The 27,711-nt window shown below is 41.9% G+C and overlaps 1 protein-coding gene across 2 annotated transcripts in view; it reads left to right on the top strand.

Moving 5' to 3' along the window:
- The window catches only part of riox1 (ribosomal oxygenase 1), a 70,068-nt gene that overhangs the window by 35,331 nt on the left and 7,026 nt on the right, over positions 1-27,711 (top strand). For both annotated transcript variants that reach the window (XM_033025834.1, XM_033025835.1), the window contains exons 7-12: positions 719-826; positions 3,834-3,868; positions 3,992-4,170; positions 19,063-19,167; positions 24,225-24,369; positions 25,996-26,116. In XM_033025834.1, the coding sequence (XP_032881725.1) occupies positions 719-826; positions 3,834-3,868; positions 3,992-4,170; positions 19,063-19,167; positions 24,225-24,369; positions 25,996-26,116 (693 nt within the window). The remainder of the gene's footprint in view (positions 1-718; positions 827-3,833; positions 3,869-3,991; positions 4,171-19,062; positions 19,168-24,224; positions 24,370-25,995; positions 26,117-27,711) is intronic.

Below are 27,711 nucleotides of genomic sequence, written 5' to 3' on the forward strand. Positions count from 1 at the left end.
AGCTCTCTCTTGAAAGCATCCCACTTTATACACACTGGAGGACCCATTAATTGACTTACATTAAACACTTAGGGGCACTGTTCCCATGCTCACTTTAATCTCACCAATGCACTTTTCCCACTCACTTCAAATACAGGGGCCCCAAAGACGTTTTAAGCATATAGGGCTCCTGTTCCCACACGCATTTAAACATTCTGGGGCACTGTTTCAATTCACTTTAAATACACCTGGGCCCTGTACCAAATTCACTTTTAGCACATGGGGCCCACGTTTTCTTTTACTTTAAACACTCGGGGACCCAGTTAACACAGTCATTTTAAACACTCTGAAGCCCTGTTTTTACACTCATTTTAAAAATACTTGGTTCATTGGAAAATTGATACTATGAACAGCTTGTGAAAAAAAGACTCATAATAAGCTTACCAATTCTTTGTTAAAATTTATTTCCAATGGTCCGATAAATCTGTTATCTGCCATCACCAAAGCACCAAGGGTGCCAGATTATTCATTTTAGTGCCTTGATGTAATTGAGTAGAATTTTGTAATCACTATTGTAACTATTATTTCCGTGGAGACATTTCTCAAACTTATTTATTTATTAATCAAAAATTCTTATCCAGGGGAATCGCTAAAACTGTCAAATTCAGTTTTTAGGCATTAATTGGCATTTGGTCTACCATGAAAATATTTTTATCTTTGTTTTGTTTTCTTATGAAAGTTATCTGACTCCTCCTGGGAACCAGGGATTCGCACCACACTATGACGATATTGAAGCATTTGTGATTCAACTGGAAGGATCAAAGTCCTGGCGTGTCTATGATCCAAGGTGTGTAGCATGTAATCTACCCGAGCACAGTAGTGACTGCTCCCTCGACCTCATTTACCTGAAGGCTGTGTTTCTGCAGTATAATAACATTTTCAACTTTTTTTGATCATCTCTCATTATACATTATTGGATAGAAGTGAAATCTCAGACATTTCATACTTAACCAATCAAATAATTTCCCATCTCATGGTAGATATGAACTGAAGTGGGAAGATCGTTACAGAAAGAAATTCAGTGCTGGTGTGTGGAAACGACATCCTCCGTGACTTTTTTGAGTCACTGGACTGGTCCATTTTCAGGGAATCTGCAGCCAACCTGAATGAGTATGCCTCTGCCTTGACTGAATTCATCAGTACGTGTGTAGACGTTTGCGTCCCCAAGAAGACAATCTGAGTGTTCCCCAACCAGAAGCCATGAATAAACCACAAGGTCAGTTCCCAGATGAAGGCCAAGACCACCGCGTACAAGTCAAACGATCCTGAGCAGTACGAGAAATCCTACCACAATCTTGGCAAAGCCATCAGGAATGCCAAGAGACAGATTGGGACAAACTTGCGTCCCAGTATAAACACTCGGATACCCGTCGACTGTGGCAAGTTCTGAATACTATAACTGGCTGCAACATAAAGTTGCAGCATCATTAATGATAGTGCAGCTCTCCCCCTGATGAACTGAATGCATTCTATGCTTGCTTTCAGCAGAAGGCCAACCCTTCCCATCAAACTAGAGTGTAGTTTTCCCTAGGTAATTGTTACGGGTTAGATCGGCCTTCCTGAGGCACTGAAAGCAACGGGCCCAGACGGAGTCCCTGGCCGCTTCCTTAAGAACTGCATGGAACAACAAGCGGGAGTGTTCACGGATATCTTTAATTTCTTCCCTACTTCATTCTGAGGTAACCACCTGCTGCAAGAAGACCACTATCATCCGGTGGCAAAGAAAACCATGATGGCACAATTTTAGGGCGGCACGGTTGCAGTGTGGTAGAGTTGCTGCCTTACAGCGCTTGCCAGAGACCGGGCTCAATCACAACCACGGGTACTATCTGTACGGAGTTTTACGTTCTCCCCGTGACCGTGTGCGTTTTCTCCAAGATCTTTGGTTTCATCCCACCCTCCAAAGACGTACAGGTTTGTAGGTTAATTGGCTTCTTATACGTATAAATTGGCCAGAGTGTGTAGGATTGTGTTAATGTGCGGGGATTGCTTGTTGGTGGGGACTCAGTGGGCCAAAGGGCCTGTTTCCGCGCTGTATCTCTAAATTAAATAAACTAAACTAAAAGCAAGATTGCATGTCTTAATGACCACTGTCATTGGCCTTGAGATCCACCATCATGAAGTGCTATGAGAGGCTGGTTATGGTACATATTAAATCCAGCCTACCAAGTAGCCTTGATCCATTGCAGTTTGCTTACTGCCACAACAGGTCCACAGCATATGCCATCTCACTGGCCCTATACTCATACCTGGAACACCTGGATAAGAAAGACACCTACTTCAGACTCCTATTCAAAGACTACAGCTCTGTTTTCAATACCATTATCCAAACCACAATTTTCTACAAACTCATGGAACCTTGAGTCAACACTGACCTCTGCAACTGGATCCTTGAAGTCCAGACCAATAGACCACAATCAGTGAGAATAAGTGACAAATGATCTTCTATGATAATTCTCAATACTGGTACCCCACCAGGAATCGTTCTCAGCCCTCTACTCCTTATACCTTCATGACTGTGCAGCCAAATACCAATCCAACCCAATTTACAAGTTTGCAGACGGCACCCCCGTAGTGAGCCAGTTATGAAATAATCATGAGACGGAATAGAGGAAGGAGATTGAGCACCTCATAACCTGGTACCAAGGCAACAACCTTCCCTTCAATGTCAGCAAGACAAAGGAGATTGTGATTGACTTTAGGAAGCGAAGCAGTACACACACCCTGCTGTACATTGATGGCGCCGAAGTAGAGATGGCCAAAAACATCAAGTTCCCAGCAAGAAATATCACCAGCCACTTGTCCTGGACCAGCCTAATCGAAGTTATGGCCAAGAAAGCACTACAATGCCTCGCCTTTCTTAGAAGGCTTAAGAAGTTTAGCATATCCCCAACAACTGTCACCAACTTCTACAAATGCGCCGTAGAAAATATTTTATCAGGATGCATCACAGCATGGATTCGGAACAGCTCATCCAAGACCGCAAAAAATTGCAGAGAGTTGTGGACATAGCCCAGCCCATCACGCAAACCAACCTCACTTCCATTAACTCCATCTATACCTCACACTTCCTTAAAGACCACCAACATAATCAAGAATGAGTCTCACCCCAGTCACCCCCTCTTCACGCCTATCTCATCAGGCAATAGGTACAGAAGTTTGAAAATGCTTACCTCCAGGTTCAGGGACAGTTTCTTCCCAGCTGTTATCAGGCAGCTGAACTGTCTTCTCACCAGCTAGAGTGTGGTCCTGACCTCCCATCTACCTCATTTGAGTTATCTTTTATTGAATTTGCGTTAAATGTATTACCTTTTATGTGGATGGCTTGTTTGCAATCATGTATAGTCTTTGACTGGATAGCACACAACAAAAAGCTTTTCAATATACCTCAGTATACATGACAATAATAAACTAAACTATTACAATAGACAATAGGTGCAGGAGTAGGCCATTCGGCCCTTCGAGCCAGCACCGCCATTCAATGTGATTATGGCTGATAATCCCCAATCAGTACCTCGTTCCTGCCTTCTCCCCATATCCCCTGACTCCGCTATCTTTAAGAGCCCTATCTAGCTACTTGGCATTGACAAAAGGCCATCGATCTGAAATTTCATCAGTTTCCCGCTCTATATATGCAATTTAAACAGCTGAATAGTTCTAGCATTTTCTGTTTTTATTTTGAATTTCTAACGTAAAATATTGTGCATTTGCACTATTTTGTTATTTTTTATTTTTGTTGTAAATAATGTAAGTCACACTTTTTGGTGCCAAAATCATTTCATTCATATTCACAGATCAGCTGAAGAAATTCTTCCAAGTCTTCCAAGCCGTGAGTACATTCAAAAAGTTGTATTCAGTTTCTCTTCATTTTATTGTGTTGTGCAGGTATTTTGAACTGTATGACTGTCCACAATTACCGGAAGTAATTATGAATCTGTGTTGTCTTGCCCAGGTAACTTTAATCAGCAGGAGTTGGGCGTTCCTATTATGGATGCCCTACTTGAAGCTGGGGACCTGCTTTATTTTCCAAGAGGCTTTATCCACCAAGCAAATTGTTCATCAGAAGCACATTCGCTCCACATCACCATTTCAACTTACCAGAATAACTCTTGGGGAGATATGCTACGTAAAGTAGGTGGATACTTGTGATATTTATTTAGAAGTGTTGTACATAGCCAATTTTTCCAAATAACCCTCTCCCTCTGAGTATCCTAAATTTCCTCTACTTCACAGCTAATCAGCCAATTGAATCTGCTGGGGGTGAGAATGACCCATTGGCACATTTTACATGCACACTATAGGCTCGAGAATGGTAATCATTTTCTGAGATAGGTTGAATAGTACCTGCTTGAAGAAATTTATTTTCCACAATGATTGCTCCATCATGGGGGCTGGTTACAGCATGACAAACTTCTTCATTTAGCATCAAAGGTCAGGATTGAACACAGTTGAGCAATAGAACTCTTAACCACTTAGATTTAAGAAGCAGCAGAATTAGAGTTGGCAACTTCAAGTGAAATGATATTCCAAAGGAGTTCAAATGAAAGATTGCGTAAACAGAGTTAGGAAGGACAAGTTAAAGATGTAATCTTAAATAAGATGTTTATAGAATGAAATTGAACAGTGTTCACTTTGTGCCCTAGAGCAAGGGATTGGCTTTGCATTAAACAGTTATCAAAATTGTTGGAAGGTGACTTGTGCTTTTAACTTTCTGCTGCAAGCTTAATATGTAATTAATGTGCAAATCTGGCAAATATTTAGAAATAGTAAGGCGGTTAAAGATGAGATACCATTTTTATGAAATAGATTACATAAATTAACCAGCAAATCCTGGAGATTAGTAATTCATGGAATAACCTCAATTTCCTGAAATTGCTGTGTGATTTGCATGTTAATTTTGGCATTAATTTATTTTTCCAGCAAGATTTGCACCAACCCGCAGACAGGTAAGATTATAGTAGTGATTCTATGTGTGTTGGAGCAGCCCCAAGTGGTCACAATCAGCTACTACAACATTAATTTTCTTGATCTTCAATCGCCCTGAATTTGTTGAGGCCAGGTTACGCAAAGTATAAAATTCAGTTTAGTGAATACAGATTCAATACTTTTGAAGATGTCTTAAATTAAGAGCAATACTGATTGAAATATTTTTTATATATAGCTTTTTATTTCATGATTATTTATTTGCATACAATATCAAGGTGAAGACATGACACAAGTATGAAAGAAACGTTAGCCCCTCACTGCAATCAAACAGGACCATGGCTGATCTATTAAAATTAACCTATTCTGTTCCCATGTCCCTTTATTCCTTCAATGTCCAGAAATCTATCAAGCACTGAACATAGAACAGTACAGGACAGGATCCCTGAGCCCACCATGATGCCAATTTAAACTGCGCATCAGCCTGCACAGTCTATATTCCTCAATTCCCTGCCTCTTCACGTGTCTGTTTAAATGTCTCTTAAACGTTGTTATTGTATCTGTTTCCACTACTTCCTCTGGCAGCACATTACAGGCACACTGTGTGTGTGTAAAAAAAAAAACAAAACTTGCCACATAAATCCCCTTTAAACCTTCCCTCTCTCCTTTTAAATCTCTGGTGTTGGATATTTCCATCCTGGGAAAAAATATTCTATCAACCCTGTCTATGCCTCTCATCATTTTATATACTGCCAAGTCACCCTTCAGCCTTCGACGCTCCAGAGTAATCAATCCAAGATTGTTCAATCTCTGCTTGTAGCAAATACCCTCTAAACCAGCAACATCCTGGTATGAACATTAAAATCTTGAAATTTTAGGTAACTATATAGCCCACCCTCTCCCCCTTCCTCTCCCATGTACAGCCCTTTCTCCTCTGTCCCCATCCCACCCTTCAACCCTGTGCCTCACCTGGGTTTGCATCTATTTCTCTCCTCACCCTCCCCTTCCACCTACATCATTCCTCTAACTTCCCAATTAGCAACTCTTCCACACTTTTGTCTCACACCTTCTGCCATTGCTTCTCTAGCCTTGTCCAACCATCTGCCTATCAAAAAACCCACTTCACCTCTAACAATGTACAATCTGCCAAGCTTTGTCCTGCTCTCCTCCCTACCAGCTTTCATTCCCCGCCCCCCACAATCAGCCTGAAGAAGGGTCCCGATCCGAAATGTCGTCTATCCATGTTCTCCGCAGATGCTGCCTAATCCGTTGAGTTACTTGAGCGTTTTGTGTCTTTTTTTGTACACCGACATCTGTTTCTTATTTCTAACATCCTGGTAAATCTCTTCTACACCCTATCCATAGCCTCCATATCCTTATTGTAGTACAGCCACCAGAACTGCACACCAAATGTGGAGTAACCACCTTGGGTGGCACGGTGGCATAGCAGTAGAGTTGCTGCCTTACAGCACTTGCAGCACCAGAGACTCTGGTTCGATCCCAACTACGGGTGCTGTCTGCATGGAGTTTGTGCGCTCTATCCGTGACCGCGTGGGTTTTCCCCAAGATCTTTGGTTTCCTCCCACACTCTAAAGACGTACAGGTTTGTAGGTTCATTGGCTTGGTATGAATGTAAAATTGTCCCAAGTGTGTGTAGGATAATGTTAATATGCGGAGATCGCTGGTCAGTGCGGACTCGATGAGGCAAAGGGCCTGTTTTCACATCATACCTCTAAACTAGACTAGACTAAACTAAACCAAAATTTTATACCAGTTTCGATTGCAATCAAAAACTCATCCTGCACAGTTCCTGGGCTTGAGAATTACAAAGAAACACCATCATCTGATGAAATTTATCCCTATCTGAGCCTTAGGTGTCCGACCCCTAGTTACTGAAGCTATCTTCCCCATGTCTACCCTGTTGAGCCTTCTAAGTATTTTATCCTGACTACAGGTGCTGTCTGTACAGAGTTAGTATGTTCTCCCTGTGACCACTCCGGGTGCTCTGGTTTTCCTCCCACTTATGCAGGTTTGTAGGATAATTGGCTTTTTGTAAATTGCCATAGTGTGCAGGATAGAACCAGTGTACTGGTGATTGTTGGTTGGTGCGGACTTGTTGGGCTGAAGGGATTGTTTCCACACTATGTCTCTAAACTAAACTAAACTATTTTGTATTTTTTCTGAGTGCGTCTTCTGATCTCAAGAGGTCAGAACCCGAGCCTACTCAATGATTCTTCATTTGATATACCCTCCATATCTCACCATCCACCTATTAAACTAACCCTATATTTTGCCCTTATTTGAATTATCTGCATATGCTTATTAATCTACCCGCAACTCCAGATGTTATCACTTACACACACACACACACACACACACACACACACACACACACACACACACACACACACACACACACACACACACACACACACACACACACACACACACACACACACACACACACACACACACACACACACACACACACACACACACCCACACACACACACACACTCACCCAAACACTCAAAACAATCACACAATCACACACACAATTTATACTGGGGATATGGAAGTAAACTGGAGCACCCGGGAGAATCCAAATAGTCACAGGGAGAACGTGCCAACTCAACACAGACTGCACCCTGGCCATACAGGTCAGAATTGATCACGGGTCTCTGGTGTTGACAGCCAGTGGCTGTGCTAAATGTGCCATCCAAATTATAGTAAGGCATCTCAATTCTTGCCAAAAAGGCCAACCTACTGATTGTTTTCCGAACAGACCACTGTATCTGCATTTTAACTTTCTGTGGCTGGTATGCAAGGATGTCCTTTGAACATCACCATTTCCCTAGCTCATCATTCAAAAAAAGAGTTGGCATTCTGTATCTTTTACAAAGTGGAAATCCTCACATTTTTCCACGTTATTATCTAGAGTTACGATGTAACCCACTCACGCAGCTGGTCCCGACTGTTTGAAGCCTCGTTGCGACCTCATCCTACCTCGTGTATCTATTTTGGTGTCATCAACCAACTGAAACGTTAGCTTCATCTTTAGTGCAGATTTAGAGTGGGAGTCATGTTACAACTTGCCAACCTTAGAAAGACCAATCTACTCCTAGTCATAACTTTCCATTAATCAATTCTCAACCTACTTTGGTTGACAGTGGCACAGTCAGCAGAGTCACTACTTCGTATCACCAGCGAGACTCGAGTTCATAGAGTTCTACACCATATATTACACTCCTATACAACCTTGAGAATAGATGTACACTTAAGAGGGAAATCAGGAGGACAAAAAGGGGGCATGATAAAGCTTTGGCAGATAAGGAAAGGAAAATCCAAATAGATTGTAAGGGAAGAAGAGTAAACGGAGAAAATAAAGACCCATAAATAGCAATGAGTTCATCTATGTGGAGGCACAGAAAATGGGCGAGGTATTAAATGAATATTTCTGGTGCATATTTACAATGGAGAAAGACGTGGATGCTAAGGAACTGAAGGAAGAGATTTTATAAGTACAATCATTCTCCAACTTGCGTAATAGCCGATTTGTGTAAACAATTCTCGCATTTATGTCAGCAATTCTTTATGACCACTGGTTTATTTATCGATAGCAGTGCGCTACTGCTCGTGCGGCCATTTTTGCAAGCCATCTAATTTTTGCGAGCTCCCACGTAGTGTCCACGTGGGATTGTAGATAGTGAAGATGGTTATCAAAATAGAAAACTGCATTCAGAAAGTATTCAGACCCTTTCACTTTTTCCACATTTTGTTACATTACAGTCTTATTTTAAAATGGAGTAAATTCTTTCTTTTTTTATCATCAATCTTCACACAATACCCCAGAATGAAGAAGTGAAAACAGGTGTTTTGCAAAGTAATTAAAAATAATTAACTGAAATATCACATTTACATAAGTATTCAGACCCTTTGCTATGACACTCAAAATTGAGCTTAGGTTCATCCTGTTTCCATTGATTATTGTTGAGATGTTTCTACAACTTGATTGGAGTCCACCAGTGGTAAATTAAATTGATTGGACATGATTTGGAAAGGCACACACCTGTCTATATAAGCTCCCGCAGTTGACAGTGCATGTCAGAGCAAAAACCAAGCCATGAAGACGAAGGAATTATCTGTAGACCTCCGAGACAGGATTATGTCAAGACACAGATCTGGGGAAGGGTATAAAACAATTTCTGCAGCCTCCCGAAGAGCACAGTGGCATTCGTCATTCTTAAATGGAAGAACTTTGGAACCACCAAGACTGTGGATGTAACGGCAGTTTCTATACCTTCTCAAAGTCCAACTTCGATAACCATTACTTCTCGAGAATGTGATGGAGCTATAATTTACGCACTTACTGAACTCTTATGATAGCAAAACAAATTCTCTAGGCGTTGCTTCGTGATTAATTGGTCTTTATTGAAGTAATACATAACAAAGAAATAACTTATAACTTTCCGTTCTCAATAGCTGTTCCATTCATGGCAAATAAATCATATAAGAGTGTGGCGTCCCGTGTCTCCTGTGTCTCCCGTGTCTCCTGTGATCGTGAGATTGTGGTAAATTTGTTAGGCTACACATCCTTCGAGACAAACTAAAACTCAAATCTATGAGTCTGCGCTAGTCTCCTCCAAATTTGTGTTTATTGTTATTATTGTATGATTGTATGACTGCAGGCACAAAATTTCGTTCAGACCGTAAGGTCTGAATGACAATAAAGGCATTCAATTCAATTCAAGTAGACACACCCCTCTACATATCAAATCCCACATAAAAGTACAGACAGATAACAAACTAAAAATATTAGACATGGCTATAATATACTGACTTAAGCTTAATGGCTCCTACATACCGCCCCCTAATTGTTCTACGCATATAACGAAGCAATTACCAATAAACATTAAAATAAAAAGGAGCTATAAAAGCTTAACATACATCAAAAACAAAAGTAATATGTACTATATATTAGCACTCAGACTTCTTTAGCTATTATTTTATCTTCACCTTCGCCTTCTAGAAGCAGACATATCTTGGTTATTGGTCTTACCAAGACGTTGTTTTTAGTCTGGTCGTACCGTACGCACCAAACCTTTAACGTCTGGCATGATCTCCAGTATCCTTCCCATCATCCAAGAACCTCGTGGTGCAGTAGAATCAACCACCAAAACGATATTGCGTGGAATAAATTTTTTTACTCTCAACCATCGTTGTCGTTCTTGGATTAGAGGCAAGTATTCTTGTGTCCACCTTTTCCAAAAAAGATCTGCCATATATTGTACTTGTCTCCATCTGCGTCTAATATGCAAATCTTCCTTCACAAAGAGCCCAGGTGGTAGTATTGGATTGGTTTTCAACAGAAGAATATGATTTGGTGTAAGTGCTTACAGGTCACTCGGATCATCAGAACTCTTGATAATGGGTCGATCATTTAAAATTGCTTCAATTTCACAAAATAAAGTTTGCAATCCTTCATCATCCAGAACTTGTTTAAGAACAGAGCGTAGCACATTTCGAACCATGCAGATCAATCGTTCCCAAACACTGCCGTGATGGGATCCCGCAGGAGGATTAAAATTCCATTCTATCCCTTTCTGATGCAAAACACTCTGAACCTTATTCTGATTTAAGCCTTTAAATGCTTCTCTCAATTCTCTTTCTGCTCCAACAAAATTCGTACCATTATCTGATCTTAATGATAAAACTTGACCTCGTCGACAGATAAATCTTCGTAATGCATGAATACAGGAAGTGTCATGTGTAGATGCAACTTCAAGATGTACTGCTCTGCTTGCCATGCAAGTGAAGATTACACCATATCTTTCCACAAGACTTCGTCCTCTTGACTTCTATAGGACCAAAGTAATCTACTCCTACATCTGTGAATGGAGGTTTACCAGGTAAAATCCTCTAAGGCAATTTTATTCGTCACAGCACCCGAAGGTGCAGTGAAATGAATTTGCCAGCAGTGATACACTTAAAAAAGAACACACAATACACAATAGAATTTAACACAAATTTCCACCACAGCATTCTTCACTGTGGTGGAAGGCAACAAAGTTCAGTCAGTCCTCCTCCTTTGCTCATCCGTGGGCTGGGCCATGAACCATCCGTAGTCGCCACTATGGACAGCCCGATGTACAGGCCTTCTCGTCGGGATGATCCAAACTCCGATGTCGGGACGATCGAACACACTCCGCAGCTTTGGAGTGCCCGAATTTCAGACAGCGCTCCCTCGCTTTCCCTGGCCCCCGCCTTTACGATGTGTGTGTGTGCGTGCTGTCGGTCGATCCAGCTCGCGGTTTCATCGCTGACAGTCGATCCATCTCAAGGTTTTTCAGGCGAGTGCCCTCGAGCTTGAAGGTCGAAGAAAGTCGCTGATAGGTCGCGTCAGTGGGACAGGCCCTTTAGATTTGATAATCCAATATTTCTTATGAAGTTGCGACAGCTTGTGATTTCTTCCTCCATGTCCGATCTGTTCATGGATATGTCGTAATAGTAATGTTGAAATATGAAAGTCGGATGCTTAGCCTCTTCAGGCATCGCTAGTCCAGTCAGGCGACTCTCAGAAGTCCTTCCAGATCAAGCTTATACAACCGGATCAAGCCTATACAAATGACTGCTTCTTTTGACACCATGAACACCAGCTTTCAATGTTGCTGTCTCTTCTTTGTCTTTGACAGAAAGAGATAATTGCCTTTTCTGCCCTGAGAAGATCCTCAAGATGTAATCCCTGGACGTGGTACGATGCCTTGAAGTCTTGCATCTTCTTTTCAACCTTTTCCTTGAGTTTATCAGGATCCTTTTCAAAGATACCTTCAGTAATCTCTTTCCTTTTTCGATAACCTTGTTTTGGCTTTAAGAAACCAAGCCACCCCAGTCATCAACTTGTACCATGATGAAAAATGGGTAATTAAATAGTTTGTTGAGTCCGATGAATTCTCAACAATAACATTCACTGTGATGTCTTGTTTAATTTCCGGATAATTAGCAGAGATTTCCAATCCCAGTTCAAGCTTTGGCCATTCTCCGTCTGCCTTACAGAGAAACTCTGGTCCCTTGAACCATCTTTTATTGCTTAAGAAGTGTCTGTTGTTAGTCCTCTAGAAGCTTCATCTGCAGGATTTTCCTTTGTGTTAACATATTTCCACTGTGATATATTGGTAGCACTCCTTACATAAGATATTCTGTTTGCTACAAACATTAGAAAATTGTTGTTGAAGTACTTAAGCACTGTAGTACTATCATCCCAGAAGATAGATTCTTCCAGCAGAAGCGGTAGTTCCCTTCATAAGACTATGTCAATTTTAACAGCTAAGAATGCAGCTGTAAGTTCTATTCTGGGAATCGTCATTTGCTTCAATGGTGCCACTCTGGCTTTTCCCATTAAGAATGCAACATGCACTTTGTTGTTTTCCAGTCTTAGATATGAAACAGTACTGTAGTCACTTTCACTTGCGTCTAAAAAGTGATGCAGCTGTGTATATCTAATTTGACCAAAATTTGTAGACTTCATGCATTGGTCCACTTTGAATTCTGAGATCTTGTTGAGATCTGCTAACCACTCTGTCCATCGCCGAGAGAAGGTTTATGTTATACCCTCATCCCATCCAAGTTTTTCCTTACAGAGATCCTGCAAAATCAACTTGGCTGACAGTGTAAATGGTGCAAGAAATCCTAAAGGGTCGTAAACAGAACCAATCACGGAGAGGATACACCTTCTTGTACTTGATCGCTCTTGAATCGAGATTCTGAACTTGAACACATCTGCTTCAACACACCAGTGCAGTCCCAGTGCTCTTTCCATTGGCAGATTGTCTTTGTCCAAATCCAACTCTCTGGTCTCCTTGGCTCTGTTATCTAGTGGAATGCTTTCCAACACAACACGGCTGTTGCTGATCCACTTTGATAGCCTGAATCCTCCCTTATTGCAGAGGGATGTCAGATGTTTTACCATTTGAATTGCGTCCTGCTCCGAAGACATGGATTTTAAACAATCATCCACATAAAAGTTGTTCTTTACTGTGTTTGTCATTTCTTCTGGAAAGTGAGCTTTATTGTCCTCTGCGGTCTTCCTTAATGCAAAGTTTGCACAACTTGGTGATGACACTGCTCCAAAGAGATGTACCTTCATCCGATATTCAACGAGATCTTGTTGTGCATCACCATCAGGCCACCAAAGGAATCGCAAATAGTCAATATGCTTTTCTGATACTTTGACTTGATGAAACATTGCTTTAATATCAGCCATCAAAGCAACTGGTTCTTGGCTGAATTTAATAAGAACTCCAATGAGTGAGTTGGTAAGGTCCAAACCCTGTAGTAGTTGACAGTTAAGCGATGTTCCTTTGAAGACTGCAGCACAGTCAAAGACCACCCTCAAGGTCCCTTTCTTTGAGTGTTACACCCCATGGAGTGGAATATACCAAAGCTCTCCATCACTTCGATTCAGCTGGTCTGTTGGTACCATTTCGGCCTAATCATTGTCAATCATTTCCTTTCGGAAAGATGTGTATTCATCATGAAATTTTGTATTCTTGCCAAATTTGCGTTTCAAATTCTGGGTGCGCTGCTCTGCAATGTTACGATTATTTGGCGGATTCATCCTTTCTTGTTTGAAAGGTAAGTTTATACAATAATGTCCTTCTATCATCTTTACTGATTGATTCATAATATCCAAGAACTTTATCTCCTCTCTGGACATTTCTTCTGATTCCATGCTGGTTTTTTCCATTGAAGTCGTGATTGTATTGCTTGATAAATAGCTCTTCTAATTTTACAGTAGATATTCGATTGACAGCAGCAGCAGGGAAGTTATTCTTATTCCCGCCTTTGTTGTTTCTTCTCAAAGAGCCATAGACAACCCATCCGAGTAGGGTTCTCACAGCAAATGGTCCGTCGCCTTGATTGCTGACAAACTCTTTAGGTTCCAATGCCTTCAAAGCATTCATTCCAATAAGTAGGTTGATACCTGAATTTAGTTTAGGTATCTTGACATCCCTCAAGTAAAGCCATTGTTTCAAGTCTTGCTTGGGTATATTTAGATAAGAAACCGGCATGGTCTCATATGTAAATACATCAGATATTTGTATACATTTTTCTTCATCCAGACTAGATATTTCCATACTTGTAATATGATGACTATCGCAGCATTTCTCTTTATTTATTGTACGCAATAGAATCTTAGTCTTTTCTCCTGCGATGTCCAGCCTTCTCATCATGCTTTCTGTGCAAAAGGTAGCCGAACTTCCATGATCCAAAAAAGCATATGTTTGCAACACTGTATTCATCTTTCTGTTCCTTACCTTTACTGGTAAGATGGAGAAAATACAGGTTTCTACACCGGCCCCAATATGCGCATTTATTTGAGGTGAGGTAACAGCATCACTAGTAGCTGGCTTCTCCTTCTGTTCTATTTGCTCTGGCTTCTTTTCCGTATTCTTCTGTTCAGTGTGAAGTAATTCAGGATGATCTTGTTTGCACTTCTTACAAGTTATACGACTCTTGCAGTCTCTAGCCATGTGTCCTGTCTTCAAACATCCAAAGTAGATTACCTTCTCCTTTAAGAAGTCCATCTTGGCTTTATATCCCTTCTCCTTGAATTTTCGACACCACCTTATGGTGTGACCAACTTCATCACATGACAAACAGAACCCTTTTTGCTTAATGGATGCATCTCCTTTCATTCCACCTGTCACTTCTACAGGCATTACAGCGGTTGCAAAACTGCTTTCTTTATGTCCTGATCTTTTTTTCTTGTAAAAGTAGAACCTTTGATAGATACAATTGGTTTAGGATCTTGAATACTCCCATGGCGTAGATTTGACATTAACCGTACTTCCCTTTCTATGAAATTCACCAGATCAGGAAGCATGGCTTCGCGATTCTAATTTTCCAGTATCAGACCTGCTTTATCCCTCCACCTTTTTGCCTATTGGGCAGTTTTAGAATGATAGTCTTCATATTAACATAGAAACATAGAAAATAGGTGCAGGAGTAGGCCATTCCGCCCTTCGAGCCTGCACCGCCATTCAATATGATCATGGCTGATCATTACTGACAACATTCATTTCTTCCGTGTCGTTGAGATTTCTCATCGAGCTACAACAACCTCTAAGAAATATCGCAAACTCATGCATTGCCTTCACATCTTCTGGCTTGATAACTGACCAAGCAAAGGTCTTCTTCATGTACGCATTAGCAATCCTCTGTTCATTACCAAAATGTTCTTTTAGTAATTCTCTTGCCATTCAATAGCCTTCATCTCCAGGCAAATGTCGACAACTTTTAACAAGCAAGTTTGAATATCCGCTTGTGTATTGACCAGAAATCGTAAGCGATCTCTTTGATTAATAGTTTTCATTTCCACTCCTTCCTCAAACGCTATTATGAAACTTTCATATTGCAAAGGATCACCATCATACTTAGGAATTTCCATTGGAGGTAAGGTGGAAGAAAGATTCTGTAGAGCTATCAGCTTGCTGATTTTTGTTTGATTCCTTACCAATTCACAGAATTCTTGTTGAAATCCCTGGTTGGGAACAGATGTATGGTGAACAGGCTTGTGCCAATCTTGGCTCATTTGATCCTGTACATTAGGCCTCTGAGAAGAGTGGCGAGTTGCTGGCTTATCACGAGCACCAACAGACATCCCATAAGTTGTTTGCTTCGGTCTAGCACCCTGTTGCTGAGATGAAGTTCCTTGGCTCATCCACCTCGTCGGTACGTGTTCTAAGTCACAAGACCAGATATTCTCTGGCTGTTGATTTAATTTAGCTGCTTTTTTACAGCTTAGCCGCTCCTTTCCCTATTAAGGAACTTTTCTTCCAAGACGCTTTCGAACCACACCTTAAACCTTGACCTTCCAGTATCTCAATCTTCGCCCTGGCTTCTTCCAACTTTGTATCCAGTTCCAACTGTTCCTTCTCTCTACTTAACTGCCTTATCTGTTCCTCAACCTCTCTCTTCGTCTGTTCCGCATGTGCCTCAGCCTCTCTCAACTGTTCTTCCTGTGCTTCAATCTCATGCTTTTTCACCAAAACTGCAGCTTGTAGCAAAAGAGCAGCCATAATTGCTTCAGCTTCCATGCGAGCAGAGACCCTTGTGGTTGAACTGGCTACAGAACCAGTTTATGTCTTGATCTTCATGTTGGGACATTTGAAATACTATCTTGGGGTCTAATTTCTTCTTCCATTTCAGCACCTTGTGGCATAGCTTCTCCCACTGTAGAGCGTAATGTTTGTGCCATCATTTCTGACGACCACTTCTCCACCTCTTCCATGAAACTGAGGAAAACATTTGTTCTCACTCGATGCTACTGAATATGCCATTCACATTCTTCCCCAGATAGTTGCTTTTCTCCAACTTCACCGCAGAGGTCGAGTAATTGTTCCAGATTGGCCTGTACTTTCCTCGCATTCTCTTCTGATTCCATTAGTTCCCTCTGGTATTCAATCGACTTGATAACCTGCTTCCACAGTTTGTCTCTGTCCTTCTGGCATTTTTCCAGGTAACTTTTTCAGTGAGCTTGGTAACTCTCCTTTCATATCTTCTCGATTCTTGCTCCATATCTCCCTCCTGTGGCGATTCTTCTTCATACTTACCTGCTGGCTCCATAACGAGTAAATCCTTAATCGCAGTGTTCTATAAACATCCGTAAGAATTCAAAACAACTGGTCTTGAAAAAACATCATTAATTCCAAGGTTACGAAGTCTTCTTACCCAGTATCTATTGTAAATAATCTCCAGCTTGAGCACGCCGTATCTTGTAGAAATTCATAACATCATCTTGGTTGAAAAACAAAAATTGAGATTCTCAAGGTCAACACCTGCTCTGGTGCTCATACCTTATCTTCTAGTTACCATAAACAAGCTTCTCGAGGCTGTTTTCAATAATTTTGCAGGCTATTACTGCAGACTTTAGCTTTAAAAATTCTGTCGTGAAAGAAAGTTGACTTTCAAATGTGCCAAAGCCGTCTTACTCACGGTACTCAGGAATGAAGTCTTCAATCTTCGTTCTTCTGATGACCCAGGTCCTGACCATGTTAATTTGCTTACGACGGGCAGATTCTTTGTTCCATGCTTCAAGCTCTAATCTCACCCATAGAGATTCAGCTTTCTTCTTACGTTCACTCCACTCGTAGCGCCACGGTTTTTACTTAACTCCACTCTTAAGAACAGTTTTTACTTATTTTGAAATGGCAGTTTCTATACCTTCTCAAAATCCAACTTCGATAGCCATTACTTCTTGAGAATGTGATGGAGCTATAATTTACGCACTCACCAAACTCTTATGATAGCTAAACAAAATTTCCAGACGTTGCTTCTTGATTAATTTGTCTTTATTGAAGTAATACATAACAAAGAAATAATATAACTTTCCATTCTCAATAGCTGTTCCATTCATGGCATATAAATCATATAAGAGTGTGGCGTCCCGTGTGTTCGTGAGACCTGGTAAAAATTGTTAGCTTTCACATCCTTAGAGACAATCTAAAACTCAAATCTGAGTCTGCGCTAGTCTCCTCCAAAGTAGACACACCCCTCTACATATTAAATCGCACCTATACAAGTACAAACAGATAAAAAACAAAAAACATTAGACACTATAATATACTGACCTAAGCTTAATGGCTCCTACAGTGGAGATGGGAGAACCTTCCAGAAGGACAACTATATCTGCAGCACCCCACCAATCAGGCCTTTATTGTAGTGGCCAGACGGAAGCCACTCCTCAATAAAAGGCACATGACAGCTCGCTTGGAGTTTGCCAAAAGGCACCTAAAGGACTTTCAGACCATGAGAAACAAGATTCTCTGGTCTGATGAAACCAACATTGAACTTTTTCGCCTGAATGCCAAGCGTCACATCTGGAGGAAACTAGGCACCGCTCATCACCTGGCCAATACCACACCTACGGTGAAGCATGGGTGGTGGCAGCATCATGCTGTGGGGATGTTTTTCAGTGGCAGGAACTGGGAGACTATTCAGGATCGTGGGAAAGATGAACGGAGCAAAGTACAGAGAGATCCTTGATGAAAACTGCTCCAGTACGTTCTGGACTGACAGGGGCGGAGGTTCACCTTCCAGCAGGACAACGACTAAGCACACAGCCAAGACAATGCAGGAGTGGCTTCGTGACAAGTAGTGAATATCCTTGAGTAGCCCAGCCAGTGCTTGGACTTGAACCCAATGAAACACCTCTGGAGGGGCCTGAAAATAACTGTGCATCGACGCTCCCCATCCAACCTGACAGCTTGAGAGGATCTGCAGCGAAGAGTGGGAGAAATTACTCAAATACAGGTGTGCCAAGCTTGTAGCGTCATATCCATGAAGACTTGAGGCTGTAATCGCTGCCAAAGGTGCCTCAACAAAGTACTGAGTAAAGGCTTTGAATACTTCTGTAAATGTGATATTTCAGTTATTTATTTTTAATTACTTAGGAAAAAATTCCAAACACCTGTTTTCGATTTTTTATTATGGGGTATTGTGTGTAGATTGATGATAAAAAACAATAATTTTATCCATTTTAGAATAAGGCTGTAACGTAACAAAATGTGGAAAAATTGAAGGGGTCTGAATAATTTCTGAATGCACTGTAGCGGGATCTTGATCAGTTGGGCTATTGGGCTGAGGAATAGTTAATGGCATTTAATGCAGATACGTGCGAGGTGTTGCATTTTGGGAAGTCAAACGGGCGCAAGACCTTCACATGGTAGGACTCTAGTGCTGTGGAGCAGAGTAATCTGAGTTTAGGTAGAGTGTTGTAGAGCAGAGGGATGAGTGTGTTGATATTGGCTAAATTAAAGACACCATATCCAACTATTACTGATATTTGCTGTTGACTTTATGTTTGCTGCTTGTTTTATGTGTTTCAGAATTTGTTCTGCAGAAATTGTGGTCGCGTGTGACTTGTCTATTGACATAGGCATGGCCCTTGTGGTCCAGTTTCTGGATTATCAGTTCAATATTGTAACCACTGTATTGAGTACCCCTAGTTTGTAACTATGTATAAATAAAAGTTCCGGAAACAGAAGTACCTTTATGGGCACATTTCATTTTAAAATAGACTTTAATTTCTGTATGTTACAGCTTTTTCCAACTGCCTTGGACCTGGCAATAGAAGATGATGTAGAATTCCGTGAAGGCTTGCCTCTTGATTACTTGGAGTACATGGGAGTCCAGAATTCTGAAAGGGTAAATTTCCATCTTTGCTTTCTGTTAGAATGTATTTTTTTAATTACAGTAGAAAATAATATTCTTAGTAAAGTGAGTCTGTGCCACTTTGACCTTGGTACTTCATAACCTTGCAAGAGAATGGAAGGTTTTCTTTTTGATTGTTGTCTAGCAAGGCACTCTTTGCAGGGCATTTTATGCAGATGGTGGATATTTGGTGGAATGTTTTAGTTTTGTTTGCAAACAGGACTTCTAGCTTCTTGTTATTAGTTTTATCACTTAATCCCTCATCCAACCCAGCACATGGGTTTGTGAAATGTAACTTACTATCTTTTTCTTCCCTATTTAAAACTGCATATACCTAATTATTTTAGTTCTAAAGAAAAGTTTTGTAGTTAATTTAGTTTATAATTGTCACGTGTACCGAGGTACGGTGAAACGCTTTTATGTGGCATGCTATAAGGTCATATGAGATAGGAGTGGAATTAGCCCACTCGGCCCGTCAAGTCTACTCTGCCATTCAATCATGGCTGATCTCACTCTCCTAACCCCATTCTCCTGCCTTCTCATCATAACCTCTGACACCTGCACATCAAGAATCTATCTATGCCTTAAAAATATCCACTGACGTAGCCTCCACAGCCTTCTGTGGCAAAGAATTCCACAGATTCACCATTCTCCTCATCTCCTTCCTAAAAGATCAGACTTTAATTCTGAGGCTATGACCTCTAGTCCTAGACTCTTCCACTAGTGGAAACATCCTCGCTACATCCACTAAATCCAAGCCTTTCACTATTCTGTATGTTTCAATGAGGTCCCCCCTCATTATTCTAAACTCAAGCGAGTACAGGCTAGTGCCGATAAACGCTTATCATAGGTTAACCTACTCATTCCTCGGATCATTCTTGTAAAGTTCCTCTGGACCCTCTCCAGAGCCAGCATATCCATCCTCAGATATGGAGCCCAAAATTGCTCACAATATTCCAAATGCGGCCTTACCATTATTAATGACCAGAATTACCGGAATTAAATTACTTATTTAATCCCTATTTATTTTGGGGTTTTTTGGTTGGTTAGTTAGTTATTTTATTACACCATATTGTGGTGGGGAAAACTTTTTATCCCTTTCCTCATTGGGGAGATTCATTTTCACTGTGTTTCTGTCTCTGCACTGCAACAACCAGGGATCAACTGCTGGAGCTCCGACCGCCCCGACTGGCTGGCTTTGCCAGGGTTACATCAGAAATTCCCAAGGAACTGAGGAGGAAATACAGGGGATGCCGGGTGGGAGTAAAACAATGTGTGGAGAAAAGGAGGTACAAGCCATACTTGCCTTCCATCACAATGGGGAATGTGAGATCCCTGGCTAACAAGATGGACGAGCTAGCTGCTCAAGTGAGGACCCAGAGGGAGTACCTTGGGAGCAGTGTGATGTGTTTCACGGAGACATGGCTCCACGAGGACATCCCTGAGTTCAACATGAGTGTGGACGGCTTTCAGACTGTTCGGGAGGATAGGGACTGCAGAGAGAGTGGCAAGTGTAAATGTGGGGGACTTGATATTCTTGTTAACAACAAATGGTGCAACCCTGGTCATGTTACGGTTAAGGAGCATGTATGTAGCCCAGACATTGAACTGATGGCTGTGGGTCTCCGTCCATACTATATGCCCAGGGAATTCTCGCATGTCATTGTGATGGCTGTTTACATTCCTCCATCCGCCAACCCGCTGAGCACGTGTGACGTCATCCACACAGTCACCGCGAGACTCCAGATACAACACCCGAGTGCTTTAATCTCTAAGGGGATTTCAACCACGTGACTCTGGACACTACCCTACCCACTTTCACTCAGTTTGTTGACTGACCCACCAGGAATATGAAAACATTGGACCTGCTGTATGCCAATGTTAGGGGCGTACAGGTCCATAGCCCTTCTGCCACTGGGAAGATCCGACCACAACCTGGTTCACCTCCTACCCAAGTATAAGCCAATGGTCCAGAGGCTGCCTGTGACCACAGGTCAGTGGGGAGGTGGTCACAGGAGGCCTATGACGCTCTACAGGGCTGTTTTGAGGACACAGACTGGGACGCACTCTGTAGTCCCCATGGAGAGGACATTGATGGACTTACCAGCGGTGTTACCAGCTACATAAAGCTCTGTGTGGATAATGTTATTCCTGAGGAGACTGTACACTATTTCCCCTGGAGTCACCGGTGACATAAAGGCCCTTCTCGACCAGAAGAAGAGGGCTTTCAGGAATGGTGACAGGGAGTATGTGAAACGGGTGCAGAAAGACCTGAATGCGAGACTGAGACGGGGCAAGGACGACTACAGGAGGAAGCTGGAGTGGAAACTTCAGCAGAACAACATGAGGGATGTGTGGAGCGGGATGAAGAGCATTACAGGCTGCAACAAGACCAGTGGCCTGGGGACGGAAAGCAATCGGAAATGGGCCAACGAGCTAAACCTGTTTTTTAATAGATTTGATGGTGGGGCCTCTGCCCATCCTCCCCCCCTGCTCCCGGTCAGACTCTCCCCTTCAATCCCCCTGGTCCACGTCCTCTGCCCTTTTCTACGCCTGACCATCAAGGCTGAGCAGGTGAGAAAGGAACTGAGCAGACTCCGCCCAGGCAAAGCTACGGTCCCGATGGTGTCAGCCCTAGGATGCTCGAGGCATGTGCCAGCCAGTTGTGTGGAGCACTACAGCATATCTTCAGCCTGAGCCTGGAGAGGGTTCCTGTGATGTGGAAGACATCTGCCTGGTTCCTGTACCAGAGAGGACGCGCCCCAGCTCCACCATGGCGCTGACTTCACACATCATGAAGTCCCTGGAGAGGCTGGTGCTCACTCACCTGCGACCCCTGGTTCAACCCTGCCTGGACCCCCTGCAGTTCGCTTACCAAACAAAGATGGGGGTTGAGGACGCCATCATCCACCTGATTCATTTTGTTCCTATGCTCACCTGGATAAGCCGGGAAGAATTGTGAGAGTCATGTTTTTTTACTTCTCCAGTGCTTTTAACACAATCCGGCCTGCACTGCTAGGGAGCAAACTGACGAAGATGCGGGTGGATGTGTGGGCTGAGTCACCTGCAGCTCAACACCGACAAGACTAAGGAGTTAGTGGTGGTCTTCAGGAGGAGAGGAACACACCCCTGTCCCTTGTCTCCATCAATGGTGTTGATGTGCAGTTTACCAGGGAGTACAAATACATGGGAGTGTACCTGGACTGTAAACTGGACTGGTCCAGGAATGCTGAGGCCCTGTACAAGAAGGAGCAGAGCTGCCTGTACTTTTTGAGAAGGCTCCACTCCTTCAACGTCTGCAATTAGATGCTGCGGATGTTCTACCAATCGGTGGTAGCCAGTGCCATCTTCTTCGCTGCCGTGTGCTGGGGCAGCAGGGCGAAGGCTCAGGACGCCAGTAGGATCAACAAACTCATCAGGAAGGCTGGCTCTGTCCTGGGGGCGGAGTTGGATTCATGGGTGGTGGTCTTGGAGGGGAGGATGCTCCTCAGACTGCGGAGCATCCTGGACAATACAGCTCACCCCCTCCATGACACACTGGTCAACCTGAGGAGTACCTTCAGCAACAGACTGGTTCCACCAAGATGCAGGACAGAACGCCACAGGAGATCCTTCTTCTCTGTGGCTATCAAACTTTACAACTCCTCCCCCTACTGTCATGGGGTGTACTGAGACTGCCCCCCCCCTCCTCAATCTTTCCACATCCCAGAAGCCTTTCCACTCGTCACTTTAATTTCATGTTTCATGTATTTTGTGTTTTTTATGACTGTTGCAAATCAATTTCCCTCCTGGGATAAATAAAGTTCTATCATATCGTACCAGCGCCTCAGAGCCTCAGCATCCCTGTTTTTGTATGCAAGCCCTCTTGAAATAAATGCTAGCATTGAGTTTGCTTTCTTTACTACCGATTCGACTTGCAGATTAACTTTTTGGGAATCCTGCGCCAGCACTTCCAAGCCCTTTGCATCTCCGATTTCTGGATTCTCTCCCCATTTAGAAACTATCCAGTCAACGAACAGACTATACATGATTACAATCATGCCATCCACAGTAGTACAGATAAAGGGTATATCATTTAGTGCAAGATAAAGTCTGATATTGTCCAATTAAACATTGTTCAAAGGAATCCAATGAGGTAGATAGTAGCTCAGGACTGCACCCTACCTTGTGAGAGAGCGGTTCAGTTACCTGATATCAGCTGCAAATAAACTGTCCCTGCATCTGGAGGTATGCATTTTCAAACTTCTGTATCTCTTGATGGGAGAAGGGAGAAGAGAGACTGGGGCGAGACTGGTGCTTGATTACGCTGGTGGCCTTGCCAACACAGCGTGAAGTGTAAGTGGACTCTATGGAAGGGAGGAGGTTGGTTTGCATGATGATCTGGGCTATATCCATAACTCTCTGCAATTTCTTGCAGTCTTCGATGTAGCTGTCCCCAAACCATGATGTGGTGCATCCTGATAAAATGCTTTCTACGGCGCATGTAAAGTTGGTGAAGGCTGATGGTAACATGCCAAACTTACTAATACTTCTAAGGTAGTAGAGGTGTTGGTGTGCTCTCTTGCCCATTACTGTTTGATGTGATAATTCTGTTTCTTTCTTCATGAATGCTGTCAACTCACTGTTTTTACTTCAGTTTCGGACTTGTCTCTTGAAATCCAGTGATCAAGTCCAGTTTTCCATACAGCATCCCAAAGGGACAGGATCACTGATCATTATCATTGTCTGAAAGTGTCGACAAAAAAACATTGCTTGGTTCTTTGAGAACAACTCTGGCAAGCCCCAATGAAGTCTGAATACTACTCTTGGAGAACTACTTTTATTTATCGGCAGGTGTAAACTAAGTCATTTAAATTCTTCACACGTGTAATAAGACCTGTACTCTCTATACTTCTTCGACCCAGGTGTCTGGATTGCTAATATGATTTAAAGCACTGCACCACACCCTTCGGAACATTGGCTTATTGCTTATATATGCTGGACCATATTCCTTACCCATGCCATTCCTGCAATACAGCTGCAACAGTTTATTTCTGAATTTTATTTCTTAGGAAGATGACCCACGGAGGGAAACCTTTACTAAGAAGGTTTACAGTCTAATGAAAAAGTTATTCAAATATGCACCAGTCGATGTAGCTGTTGATCAGAAAGCCAAAGATTTTATTCATGATAGCCTACCTCCTGTACTTACGAAAGGTATTTTTTGATTATTTTATTAATTGCAGCCTTTTAATGTGAGTGGAATAACTGGTATTGAATAAATTAAGCCCTCTGCATCGAGTAATGCTCCCACCGGGATACCAAGTGAATATTGCGCACTTAATGTTTTGGCACATCACCTCATACATAGTGCACACGAGACTTTGTTTTGGGAGCTTTCATTCACTAGCACTTCATTTTTATAGCTGTGAGCCTGAAAAAAAATCACTTGTGGAATCTTTTGTTCTTTTTATAAGTATAAAGCAACAGATAGGTCAAATAGATTTTTCCTTTTCTATATCCAATCAAATCCTCTAAAAGCCATGGTATGTTATTAATTGTATAAGTTTTAAATGTACTTTTTACTGACGATTTGCTTCATATTTTGGTTTTCTTTTCACTCTTACTGGGTCTGGGTTGCCTTATGTGAGCCACATAGCCTCAACAGGTCACTACTTCATTTGCAGTCTTTCTGGTTTGAAAACATCACAATTCTCACAGCTTTGATCAAAGTCTTTTTGGGGGATTATTATTTCCGCTATCTCTCTGCGTATGTCCTTTTAAACTGTTCACGATGTTCTAAGATGTAAGAGATGACTGACAATGTCCCAACTCTATCTCTATACCCTTATGATGATAGTGCATCCCAAAGCTCGGAGTGCCTTTCTAATTGAATCACCACAGGGAACATGAGGAATAACATTTTTGCACAAGTAGTTAGGGTCTGATGGTGGCAGAAAGTGATTTAATGGGAGCATTGACAGGGAGCTGGATAAATATATCAAAGGAAGGGAGTTGCATGGCTATGGGGAGAGGCTATTTTTAGATAGACAATTCATCTTTACCCCTTAGTTTAAAAATAAAATTTTGATTTTACAGTTCAAACAACTTTGTGGTTAATAAATTACTTGAAATATTATTGTTTATAATAAGGAGGTAAAATGGAACCAACTGCCTTGATAGAAGTAACCAGTCAACCTGGTTCATTGGTCTTTCCTTGAAGAATAACTGGTAATGGTAAATGATTGTTCTCTGTGATAAAATGGAAGCTTGTCTATACACCTGACAAGAACACAGGATATCTGAATGCAGCAATTCTTTTAAATGCAACATTTTTAAAGTGCACGTGCAAATTAAGTGACCCAAATTACTAGAATGGTTGTAAACTGAAACCACATGTACAAACAACTGCGATACTCTTTAAACATGAATACTTTTGTTTGTCTTTTTCACTCATCTGTCATCTTGACCTGTAGGTTTATTTGTATTCATCTAAATTGATCCTTGTATAGATATAGTAGGAAACTGTTAACCCTCCAATAAATTTGCATGCAAGAGCTCTCAAACAGATGTTCTCAACATAAGCCTCCAAATCAGTTTAGTCACCTACTTTAGTCATGAATACTTGTATTTCAGTATTCTGGTTGTTGCACTGGGGATGTGTTGGAGGAAGTCATGGGAGTTGTGTATTGGTGTTACTGGGAGAGACTGATAGATGGAGAAGATTGATACAGAAATATCGGATTTGTTCAGACTGAGCCTGGACTTCTCATAGTACAAAATGTGTCGCAAAGACTCAACTGCATCCTTTCTATTTAAGAATAATTGCATTTTCCCTCCTAGAGGAAGTGGCATGCACTGTGTACAGTTCACCAGTTCGATGGAAAAATGGTGGACCACACAACGCTGTCCTGCAGTTACGAGGAAGTACCCGGATTCGAATGCTTCGTAGTAATATTGCCAGGTCTCTTCATTCTACTTATTTTGTTAATAACTTTCATAATAGTGATCTCATAAAATCATATTCGTTTTCTGATCACATCTTGGCACATAGCATTAGTGCATCTAGTGGGAAGAAAGTGAGATCATAGAGCTCCCCACCCTGCTCCCCTTTCACTAATACAGAATGTTCTCTTAGGAAGAAATACACAAAGTTAAGGTTACGTGTTATGAACTGCATCTCCTGCCTTCTGCCAAGAAATACTGATCTTGGAACATTCTAATGTGACTGCCATAGTTTGGGGGCTAAAATTTTTGATCATTGTGAAATATACTGATGAATAATAAGCAGGGTGTTACCCTACTCTTACATGGATATGCAGGAAATGGGGGGGGATATGGATCATGTGTAGGCAGATGGAGTTAGTTTATCTTGGCATCATGTTCGGCACAGACATTATGCACCAAAGACCTGTATGCAGTACTTTTCTGTGTTCGATGTATTGAGTGTCACCAGTAGACTGCTATGAGCCAGGCAGGATCCCAAGTTTCCATTGAACATTTGAAGGACAGGCAGATTCTCTCCAAAATTCTCATCACAATCATTGCTCAATCATCACCAACAAAAAGAGAATTAACATAGAAATTTGCAGCAGGCCCTTCGTCTGTTCTGCCATTCAATGAAATCATGGCTGATCGTCCAATTCAATGTCCCATTTCAGATTTCTCCCCATATACCTTGTTCTCTTAAACCCTTGTTACCACACCTAACCTCTCTTTGAATATATGTAATGATTTGGCCTCAACTGCCTTCTGTAATCAGTCTGAAGAAGGTTCTCAACCCGAAACATCACCTATTCCTTCGCTCCATAGATGCTGTCTCATCCGCTGAGTTTCTCCAGCATTTTTGTCTACCTTCTGTAATAGAAATATAATTTGTTCACCATTCGTGAAACGATTTCTTCCCATATAAATCCTATATGGTTTACCCCATAACCTTAGTCTGTGACTCTGGAGTCAATTATTAAAGAGGTAATAATGGGGCATTTGGATAGCAGTAAAAGGATTAGTCCAAGTCAACATGGATTTATGAAAGGGAAATCATGCTTGACTAATCTTCTGGAATTTTTTGAGGATGTGACAAGTAAAATGGATGAAGGGGTGCCAGTGGATGTTAAGTATCTAGACTTTCAGAAAGCCTTTGATAAGGTCCCGCACGGGAGACTGGTGACTAAAATTAGAGCACATGGTATTGGGGGTAGGGTGTTGACATGGATAGAAAATTGGTTGGCAGACCGGAAGCAAAGAGTAGGAGTGAACGGGTCCTTTTCAGAATGGCAGGCAGTGGCGAGTGGAGTGCCACAAGGCTCGTTGTTGGGGCCGCAAATGTTTACCATACATATTAATGATTTGGAAGAGGGAATTAGGAGCAACACTAGCAAGTTTGCAGATGACACAAAGCTGGGTGGCAGTGTGAACTGTGAAGAGGATGTTAGGAGGTTGCAGGGTGACCTGGACAGGTTGAGTGAGTGGGCAGATGCGTGGCAGATGCCGTATAATATAGATAAATGTGAGGTTATCCACTTTGGCGGCAAAAACAAGGGGGCAGATTATTATCTC

Source organism: Amblyraja radiata, chromosome 8 (assembly GCF_010909765.2).
Source record: "Amblyraja radiata isolate CabotCenter1 chromosome 8, sAmbRad1.1.pri, whole genome shotgun sequence".
In the NCBI taxonomy this organism is placed as follows: domain Eukaryota; kingdom Metazoa; phylum Chordata; class Chondrichthyes; order Rajiformes; family Rajidae; genus Amblyraja; species Amblyraja radiata.